The sequence below is a fragment of the Mustela nivalis genome, assembly GCF_964662115.1.
Source record: "Mustela nivalis genome assembly, chromosome: 9".
NCBI classification, from domain to species: domain Eukaryota; kingdom Metazoa; phylum Chordata; class Mammalia; order Carnivora; family Mustelidae; genus Mustela; species Mustela nivalis.
Window position 1 is genome coordinate 112,783,607 of NC_139028.1, and position 14,954 is coordinate 112,798,560.

General features: G+C 58.3%; 1 protein-coding gene across 1 annotated transcript; it reads right to left on the reverse strand.

The window, feature by feature from the left end:
- Window positions 1-725: 725 nt before the first annotated feature.
- On the reverse strand, window positions 726-12,449 carry PYGM (glycogen phosphorylase, muscle associated). Its single transcript, XM_082748327.1, has 20 exons — window positions 11,957-12,449; window positions 10,825-10,926; window positions 10,635-10,713; window positions 10,442-10,545; window positions 9,913-10,044; window positions 8,546-8,657; window positions 8,371-8,453; window positions 7,639-7,782; window positions 7,220-7,312; window positions 6,844-6,990; window positions 6,492-6,655; window positions 6,044-6,158; window positions 5,158-5,259; window positions 4,677-4,824; window positions 4,320-4,378; window positions 4,050-4,191; window positions 3,482-3,689; window positions 1,539-1,673; window positions 1,262-1,328; window positions 726-1,149 (listed from the first exon to the last, which is right to left on the reverse strand). The coding sequence occupies exons 1-20, from the start codon at window positions 12,197-12,199 to the stop codon at window positions 1,000-1,002; spliced, it is 2,529 nt and encodes an 842-aa protein (XP_082604453.1). The 5' UTR covers window positions 12,200-12,449; the 3' UTR covers window positions 726-999.
- Window positions 12,450-14,954: the final 2,505 nt, after the last annotated feature.

Below are 14,954 nucleotides of genomic sequence, written 5' to 3' on the forward strand. Positions count from 1 at the left end.
GGGGTCCCCACAAGCCGAGCCTAGGGGAGCCAGTAACCATTTCCGGCGGTTTGGGTTCAAACACACTCACTGCGAAACCGCGGGCCCCAAACCTGCCTTTCGAGGCTTGCCCTTTCCTGCCTCAGGGCTAGGGAGGCAGTACCTCCCCCACACCTCAATCTTGGTAATACGAGGCCCAGAAACAGGCCCTTTCCGGTCCTCAGTTTCTCCAAAGTGTGGGGGGGGGGCGCAACACTGGCCTAGCCTAGACGGTCTGTGAGTGTCCTCCTCCCTAACTCCCCCGACCTTAGACCAAGTGTAGCTACCTGCTTAGAGACCCTTAAACACCGCAATGGGGCGGGGCTAAGGGCGGAGTCAAAAAGGCGCCAACCACCCACAGGCTCCTCCCCCTCCTAAGTCCTGCCCGGGACAGCGTGGATCCTCGGTAGTCCCGGAGGCCTCTGCCGGAGTCCCAGCTCCCGGCCCCGGGGGGCCCCACCCAGGAGAGGCCCCGCCCTCGGCCAGCCTGGCAGGCCGCTGACCTAGTATGGACACAGCTCTGGGAAGAGAGGCGTGGAAGGTGACTCCCGAAAGGAGGCTGGAGAGTTTCGGGCCCCGCCCCCATGGGCTGCCCCCTCCTTCGCAAGGGACGCACCTGCGGGTGGAGGGGTCGGTAAGGCGTGGTGACTGCGCAGCTGCTGTGATGCCTGCCCAGAGCTAAAAATATTTCCCAACAGACAGGGGAGTAAGGAGGCTCCCAAGGAGAATCAATTTATTGGGGAGTGGTTGCAGTCGGTCAGACCCATAAATAGGAGGGGGCAGGGAGCCAGAGGCCAGGATGGGAGCAGTGCCCTTAGTCACACCGGACACTAGGATCTTGATGCCGGCGAGGGGGGTGAATAGGGGGGGTTCCAGGAAAAGGCTGGGAGATCTAACTCCAGTACCACCCTCCAGATGAAGAACTGGGGGTGGCGCAAGGGATTGCAAACAAACTCAGGGGCCAGTCCGGGGTCTGGAGGCTCAGATGCTCTCGTCCGGGGCTGGCAGGCGCTTGCGCGAAGGCTCGACGCCCCAGATCTCCCGGGCGTACTGAGCAATGGTTCTGTCGCTGGAGAACTTGCCAGATGTGGCTATGTTCCGGATCACCATCCTCGTCCACTCTCTTGGGTTCTACAGGCCAAAAGAGAGCTCTGGTTCATCCTGCCAGTGGGTGCCCCAACGTCCACCATCGCCCAGTCGGGGCCACCAAAGCCTGGCCGACCCCTGGCCCAGGACGCCTCACCTTGTACAAGGCACTGACTTTCTCCTGGCATTTAATGTAATCTTCATAATCTGCAAAGACTTTAAACCTAGAAAGGAATAGAGAGGCAAGAAGTTCCAGGAAGTCAAGGCCAAGCCCATCCTGTCCCAGTGATGATCTGGGGGCCAGGAGAATGGAGCTACTTCCAAAAGAGCCTAGCCCCCACTGCCCAGGACCCCTGCACAGCCTCTCCACATGGCGCACAAGCCGGGTTCAGCCTGGCAGCTCCTGCTGCACGTTCCCTGGACTGTCCGCTCACCGGTCATGGTGCATGAGCATGTTGACGATGTCCTTGAACAGGTCCGGCTGTTTGGGGGAGAAGAAGCCACTGCTCAGCTGCTCGATGATCTGCCGAAGCTCAGGAATGCGGTCATAGTACTCCTGGGCGTTGTATCTGGGTGGGGGTGGGGGGGGAGAGCAGAGTCTGCACCTGGAAAGGAGTTCCTGGCTCCTCCTCCAGGCCCCGCGGCTGCTGCTCTCCCTGGGGCTGCCACAGGCCTCTGGGGTCCTCCCCTGGAGGCCTCCCCCCTTCTCTGCTCAGCTTTTCATCCTGCAGAGCAGCAGAGCCAAGGCCCTAAACCAAGTACTCTTCCTCCCACACACACTACCTCTACTAACCCGTGTGTTTCATTCCTGAATGGCTGGTCTCCCTCCCTCTCCCAAGTCCACCTGCCTTCTGGCCCCAGGCACGTCCTCGGGAACCTCCTTAAACCCACTGTCCAGCTGAGCTCATCATCACCGGCCCCGCACCCGCTTGACTCCTGTGGGCCACTTTCTGAGGCAGCACGAGACCCCTCAGCCACCTGGGCTCAAAACCCTCCCCAAGGCCAGCCTCGTCTCTTTCCTTCCCTCCACACGTCCGTCCAGCCACCCAGGCCAGGGAGTGGGTGCAGTGGGTCAGAAGCCATAAATACAAGGGGGTGGGGAGCCAGAGGACATCCCTAAGCCCCATCCCAGCACTGACACCGCCCTTCTCTTCACAGGGGTTCCGGTGTCAGCCCCTCCATGCCCCCACCTGCACTTTGCCCGCCCCCCACATCCCTGCCACCCAGTGTCCACCTCATGGCCAAAACTGTCCATCGGGACTCTGCTTCTGAGCCTGTTGGGTCTTGCTCAAAACATGTCCTGTCTCCCTCCTGTCCAAAGGACAGAGTCTGAACTTCCTAGTCAAGCCCAAAAGGGGAATTTCCTTTCCATAGTTCACGCCAGCCCTCAGAAGCAGTTGGTGGGAGTGTATACTGGTAGAAACTTTCTGGAAAGCCATTTGGCAACATGCACCAGGAGCCTTAAGAACTCATACTTTAAAAAAAAAAAAACAACAAAAAAAGAACTCATACTTTTTTTGACTCAGGAATATCTCCTCTGATCATTATCTTAAGGAAATAAAGATGTGGACATTGGTATAAAAGGATGATCAACGCAGTGATATTTACAAGGATGAACAGCAGAAATCAACCTTAATGTCCAACACTATAGAACCAGTTCAGTAAGTGATGGTACCTCCGTTACAATGGAGCCCTATGCGGACATTCAAAATATTTCACAAACTATTTAATGACATCAGGAGTCAAAATTATGTGATGACATCAAAATTGTACAGGCGTGGGTCCCAACTTTTTCAGATACCCCCACACATGTAAGTACGTAGAAAAAGAGCTGTGGCTTTAAAAATGGGTGACAAAATGATGAATGACAGTTATTTTATTCTTTGTAGTTTGTATGTTTCCAATTCAGGAGCATGTCTTGCTTTTATGATATGGAAAAAATATATTTTTGAAATAAATTTTAAGTAATGTAAAGCCAGGAAAATATCTGCTTCAAAGAATGGCATTTCTGACCACAAGCACTGCTGTATGTACTCTGCTCGTATTTCCCTTTTTGCCACCACTGCCAGGGAGCTCAGAATTGAAATTTACTTCCAGAAATTCTGGAAATAATATCATATCCTAGGATTGATAGAATTTTCTTTGCCTTTGCCTTCAGTTCTGTGTGGCTCCTTTCTTTTCCAACGTGATTAACCTCACATAAGTTACTGCAAAAGTTCTCCAGAATCCTGAGGGCCAAAACCAAGACCTTGCGCAGACTGGGCCAGCCTTTCCAGGCATGCCCTCTGGCCCCCAAGCCCTACCCTCCAGTAGCCACACCTCGGTGCCTCCTGCCCACATACCATGAACTTTGGAGCCCTTCCCCCGCACACCATACCCTCTCTGGTCAAGCTTTTCCACGTCCTCCACCCGCATGCCGAAGATGAAGAAGTTCTCTTCTCCCGCCTCTTCTGCCATCTCCACATTGGCCCCATCCATGGTGCCGATAGTCAGAGCCCCATTGAGCATGAACTTCATGTTGCCCGTGCCTGAGGCCTCAGTGCCTGCCGTGGAGATCTGCTCGGACAGGTCAGCAGCTGGGATCACTGTGGGGCAACAGCAGGGGACTAGTTCAGCTCCCGGAATAGTCCCACCTCAGCCGGGGACTGTGGAGTTACCCAGATTCCGAGCACCACCCCCACCCCAACCCTTCAGAAGTCACTGTCCAAGTCTCCTTCTTACCACCCGCCCCCTGTCACCGCTTGGAGATCCCCGCGCCCACCCTACTATGTGTGTGTGACTTGAAGGGCAAATCTGCCTGAAATTCCACCATGAGAGGGGGCCATCCTTGTGATTTGAGCCTTGTCCTCTCCAGATTCTTCCAAATGCCAGTAGGCTAGGAACAGGTGCCCAATGTCTCTTCCTGGCACTGTACTCATCAGAGCCTCCTTCTGGTGGCACCCCACCTTTCTCTGCCAGCGAGACTCGGTAGTTCTCCAGGAAGATCACACGGAGGCGGTCTCCTACCACTGGGTCGTGGTTAACCACATCCCCAATGGCTGTGATGAGTTTGATGATCATCTTGGCCATGTGGTATCCAGGGGCAGCCTGTGGGGGCACAGTCAGGGCTCAGCCCCACAGCCCGGCCCCCTACCCCCTAGCCTGCAACCCAGCCAGGCCAACCTCAGCCCGGGTGTCAAAGGACCAGAGCTGCAGTCTGCATCCTGGCTTCTCACCTTGCCTCCAATCATCACAGTTCGGGGCACGACAAACCTATTGGGATCCTGCTTGATGCCTGTGGAGAAAACAGAGGTCAGTGGGCCAGGTCGTCCTTCTGGGTGACACCTCCGGACAGCACCCATCCAGCCTGGGCCCTGGCTAGGACACAGTAGACCTGATTTGGGCAACCATTTGCTATGTGACCTCAGAGCCACCATTTTCCCCTCTCTGAACCTCAGTTTGCCCATCTATGAAATGGGGATAATCCCATGTCCCAAGAGGTGTCCCAAGGCCGAAAGAGAGACATGGATCAGGAAGGATGGGGTACACACAGAGGGGAACCCCAAGAGACAGAGGGACACCCTGCCACTCACGGTTGTACAGGGTGATGATGTGGAGACAGTTGAGAAGCTGGCGTTTATATTCATGGATTCGCTTCACCTGGATGTCGAAGAGCGAGTTGGGGTTGATATGGACTTTGTATTCCTTCTCTAGGTACGCAGCAAACTTTAGCTTGTTTTCCTGAAGATAGGGAGGGGGACGAGCTCACCAACAGGCCTCAGCCTCAGGAAACCCCACAGTGTCGTTTCCTTTCCAGAAAGGTAGAGGATGGGAGGCTCACTAGCCACCCCTCTCCATGGCTGCCCCACAGCAGACATCACTAATCAATGTCAGCACTCTTCCAGGGCGATCAGATGATGCCTTCCTGCCATGGACTCCAGGCAACTTCTACCAGGAGCCTGAGATTGCAGGAGAGATGGGCTCCACTGGCCATTCCCGGAACCAGGCACGCAGCACCTCTGGCACGCTCCCTCCCACCCCGGCGTGAGCGTCCCAGGGGGCCACCCTGCCTACCTGCTTCACTTTGGCCACATCCCGGATAAAGGCTTCGTCATCCACGAAAGAGAGCAGTTTGCGCAGCTGGTCCAGGTCTGAGATATAGTCCTCCCCAATGCGCTGTGGGAGAGGGCAGTCAGGCCTCTGTCCCTGCCGCATCCACCTTCATCGAGGGGTCCCTTTCCAGGTCAATGGAGCCCTGTCCCCTGCAGATAGCCCCTCTTTCTAGAGCCTCCCAGCAGGGTCTTGGTGTGTGCACAGCCCTCTTCCCTCCGGACCTTGACCTCTGATGACTGACCCCACTTGACCCCAGGAGGTCTTCCTCCTGGCCTTGTCCTTAGATGGGCAATGACCTTGAGGCTCTGCTCACTGTCTCTGCCGCCTGCCAGTCTCACTTCAGATGGGACCTGCTGACGACCTTCTCCATTAGACTAGGAACTCCCACCTTGTTGGCCACAGTCAGGCCTCCACTAGCCCACAGAGCAACTTCACACAAACAAAAAAATGGTCCCCCATCCCTCACCCCACCTGGGTGGCTCAGTGGGTTAAGCCTCTGCCTGCAGCTCAGGTTATGATCTCAGGGGACTGAGATTGAACCCCACATCGGGCTCTCTGCTTAAAAGGGAGCCTGCTTCCCCCTCTCTCTCTGCCTGCCTCTCTGCCTACTTCTGCCTACTTGTGATTTTTCTCTCTCTCTCTGTCAAATAAATAAATAATCTTTAAAAAAAGAAAAGAAAGAAAATGGTCCCCCTCCTCCAGGCACATGGCAGGTTTGGGGAACGCAGAGCAGGATAGATTTCAGCCCTTCTGGGGGTGGGGGAACCCCTACAGTGACTGGTCCATACACAACTGATCCCTGCAGTGACCGGTGTTGACCCCTCCTGGCCATACAGTGACCTCTCACCTCAGCAATGACCTCTGCCAGCCCAGGGTTACACAGAACTAGCCAGCGACGAGGGGTGATGCCGTTGGTCTTATTCTGGAACTTATGAGGCTCCAGCTCGTAGAAGTCCTTGAAGCTGCAGGATGGGGTTGGAGGGTCAGTACTGGTCCCTGTGGGAGGAAGGCCTCCTCCCTGAGGCCCTACCCTGGTTTCTTGCTGAGAGAGGCCATCTGGGGACAGAACTGTTCTGGACATCGGGGTCATGACCCTTCTAAAAAACCGTGCTACCTGTGCAAAGGGCCAGCCGGGGTCAGGTAGCAAGGGAGCCAGGCCTGTAAACCAAGGAGGTGGACCGGGGGCGGGACCAGTTGGGGGTGGGGCCAGTGGGAGGCGGGAATCTCACGGAGGGGCCAGAGGGAGGGGCGGGGCCAGAGGGGCGGGGCCCGGGGGAGGAAGGGAGGTGTCTCACATGGTCTTCTTGAGGATCTCCGAGTGGATGCGAGCCACACCATTGACCGCGTGAGAACCGGCGATGCATAGGTGGGCCATGTTGATGCGCTTCACTGCGCCCTCCTCCACCAGCGACATGCGCCGCAGCCGGTCTACATCGCCTGGGAACGCAGCTGCCACCCGCTGTTCGGGAGAGCCCAGAGCTCAGGTACAGACATGGAACCCAGGTCCCCAGCCCAGTACCCCCAGAGCTCCGCCCACAGCCCTCCGAGCTAATGTCAGGATGCCTGAGGCAGCAGCCCTGCACAGCCCACCTCCCCAATGCCTCCCCTTCGATCCGCCCCCACCCGACTCCAAGCCTCCTCGCTCACATTCAGGAAGCGCTGGTTGATCTCATAGATGATCTGGAGGTGGCGGGGCAGCAGCGTCTCAATGAGATGCACGGGCCAGCGCTCCAGGGCCTCCGGCAGCACAGTATGGTTGGTGTAGGCGCAGGTCCTGACCGTCACGTCCCAGGCCTGATGGGCAGGATTGGGGGAGTCAGGAACCCCAGGGCCTAACCACCATGGCTCTCCCCATACAGCATGCAGCCCGGAGCCTGGGTTCTAGGACACTCTCCCTCGAGGCCTCACACTGCTCTCTGTTCCGGGGGGTCTGCACTCGCATTTTTCCACCTCCCAGACCAGGAAGGGAACCCTGGGACAGAGTGAGGGTCAGTCGCAGGGGAGGAGGGGTCCGAAAGCCTACCTTGTCCCAGTCCAGCCGCTCCAGGTCCACCAGGATCCTCATCAGCTCAGGGATGGCCAAGGAGGGGTGGGTGTCATTCAGCTGGATGGCCACCTGTGGCGAGGGGGCCTGGGGGTCAGTTTGGGAACCAAACCTTGGCTATGATCCCTGTGCTTTGTCCCCTCAGCGCACCCCTCTAAGGGCCCCCATGGCCCCAGGGCTGAGCTGGGGGTAGAAGCCCTCAGAGGGGCAGCTGTGGGCAGGAGGAGAGGGGCAGTCCTCAGGTTATGTGCCCATGGATTGAGGATCCTGGGCAGGGCACCCTCAGCCTCTACTGCCTCACCTACAAAGTGAGTGGGGCAGGCCGAGACTGGAGGGGAGAGGTGGCGTCGCACACTTCATGGGAGGTGTAGAGAGGGACCCTCCCCGGCCCCTGGCACCTTGTCTGGAAAGGCATCGAAGCTCGTGCGCACAGGGTCGCGGCACCCGAACTTGGAGGACTTGAAGCGGCGGATGATGTCCTGGAGGGTGGCGGCCACGACAAAGTACTCCTGCTTCAGACGCAGCTCCTTCCCCTCAAAGAACTGGGGAGAGTTCAAGGCAAGGCTAAGCAAGTTGAGGTGATGGTTGGGGGGCCATGCTGCTAATGCTGCGGTGGGCGTGGCCAGGAGCCTCCTGCCCTCCCCGAGACCCATGAGCCGTGAACAACCGCACCTCCGGCGCCCAGGGTCTTTCACCCACCAAGAAGTGGTGAGGAGGACGGTGTTAGGAGGAGGGGCCACACAAGGACCGAGCGCACTGTCAGCGCCATCGCTGGTCAAGAGCGGCCCCTCCAAAGTGCCCTGCCTAACTCGCTGTCCCCAGGACTTAGGTGTCCTCTTAAAGAACTCGGCGAGGTAGGGGAGGGAAACAGGACACACACAGGTCCCAGGGTGCAGGGCACATGGCTTGCTCAGTCAGAAAAGCACATGACTCTCCATCTCTGGGTCGCGAGTTCAAGCCCCACATTGGGTGTAAACAAACTTAAAATATAAACTTAAAATAAAATAAACAAACTTAAAAACCAAAAAATATGTCCTGGGTGTGACTAGGGCTCCCAGAGACGGTCCCTCCCGGTCTTCGCCCTCTCCCAGGCCCTCAGGCTTCCTGTCGCAGCCCAGGAGGTGACATACGTTGTCATTCGGGTACAGGACACGCGAGATGTTCTCAGCAAGGTTTCGGTCCAGCACAGCTTGGATGTAGCCACCGACGTTGACTAAGGGGTGACAGTGGGGACAGCGTCAGGCTGGAGCTGAGTGGCGGCCAGGGTTGGTGGGGGGGGCTGCTGGCAGCTGGGGCTGGACTCACAGTCCTTGAGGTTGAAGTCATTGGGGGCCTTGGCCGACCACAGGCGCATGGTGTTGACGATGTTGTTGCGATAGCCGGGCACCGGAGTGTCGTAGGGCATGGCCAGCACCACCTGCAGGGGTGTCGGGCTTGGTTTCAGGAGCTGGGTCTCGGCCACGCGACTCGTGGGGCTCTGAGAGCTGGAGTTCCAGTCTTTGTCCCTGTGCTCTGCCAACTCCTAACCCCGGGTTCTCGTGCCAGCTCGGGGTGACCGTGAACAAGCCTCTGAACCTCTCTGGATGTTGTCCGTAGAGGACGCCCCCCAGGACCTCCCCATACCCGCCCATCCCATCTTGCCTGACTGCTTGTGAGGGTTACAGGGGGCAGTGAGGAGCCCAGATTCCAGAGGTGGGCTCTGTTGGGGGCCACCCCGAAGGGATTGGGGATGAGTTGGCCCGTCTGGCCTGAGCGCAACCTAGAGGACGCCCCCGGGCTCATGAGAAGGCTGGAGGAGCCTGGGGCCCGGCTGAAGGGGACACAGATGTCAAGTCCATCCCAAGGGCTTATGCCTGGTTGACCACAGGGCTAATCAGCAGTGACTAAGGCCGGCCCCACCTCCCGTGATGAGCCAATGTCAGTAATTGCTGCCAATGGCTCCTGCTACCACAGGGCGGGGGGCACATCACGTCCCCCAGGGGTGGCACCCCTTCTCCCCAGCACTAAGTCACTGAGCCCCTGATTGGAGCGGAAGCTGCAGCTCAGAGAGGGAAGGGACTGACCCAAGAGCACAGAGCTAGGCAGGCTGCCGGAGCCCCTGCTGAACCGTATCAGTGGAACTGGTGCCCGAGTCTGAAGCCCAGAGGTTTCTGCGCAGCCAGCCACCACGAGAGAACTGACAGGCCTGGGATTCAGATACCTGGTTTGGCTCTGGGCTCCCTCTAACCTGGGTGACCTTGAACAAGTCAATTCCTCTCTCAGGGTTTTCATTTTCTCCCTGTTCCCTTCTCTGGGCTGTTGCTTTGCTCCCCATCAAGCTACCAGGTTTAAGGTGCTGAGGAGTCAAGACACTGTGATTACCCTTGGATGAGTCTTGTGGGGTAGAAAGGAGCTGGGTCAGGGGAAGGGTCCTGGTGGAGCAGAGTGGTCTCTGTCCTCCTCCTGGGCTCTGTGCTTGGCCTGGCCCCTCTGTGATCCTGTCTCACGCCTCTCCTGGCTCCAGCTGTGTGACCTCGAGTAAGTCACTTAACCTCTCTGAGCCTCAGTGTCCTCCACACTAAATAGTACTGGGCCCAGGAGCCTCCAGGCTCCTGCCCTGTATCTCCTCGACTTCTTCCAGAGCCGCCTCCTCCCCACTTTCTTCTCACTGGGGGCTCCCCCCACTCCCTCACCTGTGTGTCCACCCATTTGGCCCCCTGGCTGGTGTGCTCCACTCGACCATAGAAGTGCACCGGCAGCGTGAATTCAGGTCGGGCCTTCTCCCAGGGGTTTCCATAGCGAAGCCAGTCATCAGCCTCCTCCATCTGAGCCCAAGGCAGGTTGGGGAGAAAGGGAGGCAGCGTCAGACCCAGGCTCAGACCCAGACTCACATCACAGGGGATAGTGGGTAGGGCAGGAGCCAGGCCCTGGTGTGCCCTCTCTAAAGTGTAAATTAAGGGCCCTGGAGTGGGTCCCTGGACTGGTGGGGTAACCGATGGGACGCAGCATGTGTATGGGAGTCTGACATGTCCACAGGCATGGACCACCCGTTCCAAGAGTGACCAGCAGGTTTTGGGGCTAGGGGGTGCCAGGGAGAAGGGACAAGGATGCTTTCTGTCAAAGCTGAGTTTGGTTCTGGATCTCTCTGGAGGTGGATGACCCACTGGGAGTCCTCTCCATCATGCCTGGGTCCCCACAAGGCCAGGGCCCAAGGCTGCTCACCTGCCAGCCCCCGCAGATCTTCTGGTTAAAAATCCCAAACTCATAGCGGATCCCATAGCCGTAGGCAGCCAGGCCCAGCGTTGCCATGGAGTCCAGAAAGCAGGCTAGGGGTTTGTAGGGAGGTGGGTGTCAGGGACCTGGCAGAAAGCAGCTCTTCTGTCCACCCCCCCCACCACCCTGCCCACTTGCTTACCGGCCAGCCGGCCCAGGCCCCCGTTGCCCAGCCCCGCGTCCTCCTCAATCTCCTCCAGCTCCTCCATGTCCAGGCCCAGCTGGGGGGGGGGGGTGGTGTGTGGCAGTGGTCAAGGCCAAGGGCCAGCAGGTGAATCCCCCAATTCCTCAGCTTGCCCCCCTCCCTGCCCCACTCCCAGCCCCCTCCACACCTGATAGGTGGCCTCATCACAGGCGTTCTCCAAGGCCAGGTTCACCATGGTGTTTTGTAGTGTCCGTCCCATGTAGAACTCTAGAGACAGGTAGTAGATCCTCTGCCCGGAGACACAGGTGCGGGGAAGGATCAGGGCAGCCCAGTGGCATTTGCCCAGGCCTCTCACCCCTTAAGTCCCCTCCTCAGGCCCAGCATGTGCCAGCCCTGTCTCCACTTATTTTCTTTTCATTACAGGCTTCCAAACCCATCAGGAAAGTTCCGGTCTAGCATTTCCTCTGACTTGGGACACTTCGCTTTTCTTCTCTGAGCTTCAGTCTCCTGCCCTGGAAAATGGGGCTGCCCTAGCTACCTCGGTGACTGAGGTGCGTAGAAGAGGTGAGAACCCCCACCGGCGCACACAAGCCTCCCCTTGACCCACAGGGGAGTCAGGATGCAGAGAAGCCCCTCCAAGTCCTCCACCAGAGGGGAAGGCCAAGATGCAGAGAAACCAGTCATTTGCTCAAGGTCGCTGTGACTCACTCATGGCTAGAGTGGGCCACTTCCTGTCCTTGAGGTTCCCCCGTTCCCCTTGATCCTCGAGCCTCGGCCCCAAGAAGAGGACAGAGGATGCTGAGGGTGCCTGGCCTCTTGGTTTCCTAGGTCCCCTCCCTGGCCCACTCGCCTGGCCCTCCCCCTCCCCTGCCCAGGAGTGTCGGGTTGCTGACATTTACCATGACCCCAGCAGACACTTGATCTCACTACCCCAGCTGTCCACAGCGGCGCACCAGCCCCACCGGTGGCACAGGGACACCACTCTCAAATTTAACGACCTGGCCTTCCACTCCAGGTCCAACCCAGGCCACAGGGATCTTCCCGACCACCAGAAGCCCCTTCGCTCTCTGATCTGATCTGGCTCAGCCTGATCTGAGCTCCCCAAACTTGTCTCCGCCACCCCCCACCCAGGTTTCTTGGCCCGGGGTTGTCCCAGCCCCAGCTCCCCTTGGCACTCCTGCGCCTCCAACGTCAGCAACCTGGAAGGCCCCTTTATTTCACCGCAAAAACCCCTGACCCCACAGAGAGCCGCTGCTTTGCCAAGATCCCTGGGCTCCTCCCACAGCCCATTCCCCACCCCCAGGCGCCCCAAGCAGCACCTTGGGGTCCTTCTCGTAGTAGTGCTGCTGCGTGCGGATCCAGCGGCCCACGAGGTGGTCGCGCACGGTGTGGGCCAGCGCGAAGTAGTAGTCTCTGGGGGTGGCCACATTACGGTCCTTCACGAGGGTGAAATGCAGGTGCCGGTTGAAGTTCTTCTTGAGCTCGGTGACATTCTCCACGCCGGCCAGGCCGCGCACACTGATTTGCTTCCTCCTGTCCTGGTCTGACAGGGGCCGGGACATGGCTGCGGGAGGGCGGGCCGGACTGACGGTGGGGGGGGGTGGACAAGCGGCCTCTGCCGTGCCTCCAGCCAGGGGGTGGAGATCCCCCGGCTGCCTGGGGTTTTATAAGCCTGGCTCCCCGGAGGCCCGCCCTGCCTCCCCCTGCGATGGGAGGGTCTTGGCCTGGCTGCTTAGGGAGCTATTTTGGGGGCAAGGGAGGGAGAAGGGAAAGGGGCCAGGAGAGCGGGCAGCCTGGCTCATTCACAGCCCTGTGCTGACCCACTTCCTGCAGGCCTCGCACGCTGGGGTCCGCTGCCCCCGCCTCTGCCTCTTGCGGGGTCAGAGACTGGGTACAGCTGCCTGTCACCCCTGAGAGGCCTGAGGCTTCTCTGGAGCTCGGGGACTGTGCCTTTAACCAGGAGGCTAAAGGATCCTTTCCTTGGGTTGTGGAGGAAGAGTGAAGCCAGGTTGCGGCCTCGGCCTCGTTCTGGGCTCCGGGAGAAGCCAAGGAGGGTTGTCGGGGGGGGGGGACAGGCAGCAGGAGGCGAAGCCATCCTCGGAGCAGCCTGGCTGCTGTTTTAGACATTTGCCCAAAGCCGGCCAGTTCCAATCCAGAAGACCTCTGGCCAAGCTTCCATGGTGGGTGGCCCTCCCCAGGGAAGGGGGGAGGCCTGCGCCCCAGGGGAGGAGAGGTCCTATGCGGTGGCACTGGGGACCACGACACCCCCATGTAGGCTTAAGGGCCAGGGGCTGAGGGTCAGCTGAACAGAAGAGGAGTAGCCAGCAAATGACACTGGGCGCCCGAGAGAAGGGGGACCAGGACACTGGGTTCCGGGGGGTGGTATGGAAGAGGTCGCCTGGGACAAGGCTCCTGCTCCCCTCACCCCCACCAAAGTCGAGCCTCCCAGAGTTGCCCCTGTTGCTGTCCTTCAAGGAGCTCTGTAGTGACCTTCTGAGAGGGCTGATAGTCAGATTACAGGCCAGTTTTGGCTAGGGGCGGCCAGCCTAGAGCAGGGGCCTCTGGGAACTGTAGTCCTGGGCCTGCGGTGGCAGAATACACAAGCATCCTCCACCAACTCCTGAAAACGGCCAGTGGTATGAGGTCTCCCTGTGATGCAGCTGCTGGGTCACTGGAGACCTCCCTCCCACTCGGGGCCACATATGGGTCAGGATTCACAGCTGTGACCTCACCTGTAAAATGGGAGCCTCTGCACCTGGGACTTGACCACCACCACCCACTCATCTTCATGGCCGGGCAGGTATGGGACTGTCCCCAGTCCACTGCTCATGCCCCAGCCCCAGCACTGATTTGCTGTGTGACCTCAAGCAGGTTGCTTTACTTTTCTGGGAATGCCTTCATCCAATTTATACTCTCAAATGAGAATATAAATTCCTGCCTCCTCCAGCGGCTGCCTCCTACTCTTGTGGAGGTGACTGGTTCCTGCTTTGTTCTTTGAGCAAAAGGGGCCCAGGGCTTTGTGCTATTTCAGAGGATGCCTGGGCCTCCCTGGGCAGTGGGCTGGTGGAGAGGAACTGGGTGTTCTGGTCTGAGGACCAAGGAAGCAGGTCAGAGGCCTAGACAGCTGTGGGGTGCTACTGAGAGCCTGGTTTCGGGGAAGGCCGGGCTGTCTTGGGAGGACATTCTGAGCCACAGCAGACCCAGCCCTGGAGGAACAGTCTTAGTGGGGGGGCACTGCCCTCCCCTGCCCCCAGACGACATTACGGTCGGTGTTCATCTCCCATAGCTGCCATGCTTCAAAGTGAGAAAAAAGATCAGGAAAACACCCAAGTGTGCCTACACAGATGTAGTGGGAATATAGAATACTTGAAATTTCTCAGTATTTTCCAATTTCTCCTTTTGGTCTTTTGTACGTTCTATTTCAGTAGTGTCCGGCGGCTCCCTCGTCTCTCCCAAGCTCCCGTCCTCAGGGCCCTCCGCCAGGGCTGTGCCTCTGCAGGGTCACCCACCCTCGGAGAAGCTGCTCTCTGGACTTGGCTAAGCATCTGGGGCTGCTGGGCCTGGACCTGCTCTCAAGAGGCTGCTCTGAGCCAGGCTGAGTCTCCTTAGTGCAGTGCTCCCTGGGGCCTGCTACCTGTGCTCTCGCCCCACACCCTCACTGTGGCAGTGCCCTGGACCCACAGCCCTTCTCTGCACAGACCCCTAGTTGCCGGCCAGTTTACTTTCCTGCCAGTAAAGACCTGCTCCAAAACCATTCCCAAATCCTCATCCTACTCCCCAAATGAATCCAATTTTCTTCCAGCTGGCTGGCTGTGATGCCCCTTCCTGTGCCTCAGCACTGTGCTCGCCCTACCTTGGTGCTCAAGGGACCTGCTCAGCTGGGACTTGGCCTGTTTCTACTAGGAAACAGAAATTCCTTTTTTAAAGTAGGCTCCATGCCCAACTTGAGGCTTGAACTCACCACCCTGAGATCAGGAGTCTCACGCTCTACCAACTGAGCCAGTCAGGCACTCAGAAATTACTTTTGATTTCTCCAACTACCTCCCTTGTGGGTCCCTTCCATCTTGGTTGTCCGTGCCCCCCACTCAAGCAGTTTCCAGGCTTTTTCCAGAGGTGACAACACCCTGGGGCCCTTCCTTTTATTTTGCAAGCCCCGGCCTAGCAATGAGACCTTGAAGGCTCAAACTGAGCCACCTCGTGTCCCCACGTCCTCTCCAATCCCCTCACTCCCCAGTACCGCATGGGCAGATCAATCTTGAACCCTGGAAGCCCTTGACCAGCTTGAACAACAAGGTTATTTATGTCTGACTAGGTTTC

Excerpts from the sequence above, each read along its gene's own strand:
- PYGM (XM_082748327.1), bottom strand. The coding sequence starts at position 12,199 with ATGTCCCGGCCCCTGTCAGACCAGGACAGGAGGAAGCAAATCAGTGTG. Across the intron at positions 7,313-7,638 it reads TCGATGCCTTTCCAGACAAG|GTGGCCATCCAGCTGAATGA; the intron begins GTGCCAGGGGCC and ends CCCTCGCCACAG. Across the intron at positions 4,192-4,319 it reads CTGTGATGATTGGAGGCAAG|GCTGCCCCTGGATACCACAT; the intron begins GTGAGAAGCCAG and ends GTGCCCCCACAG.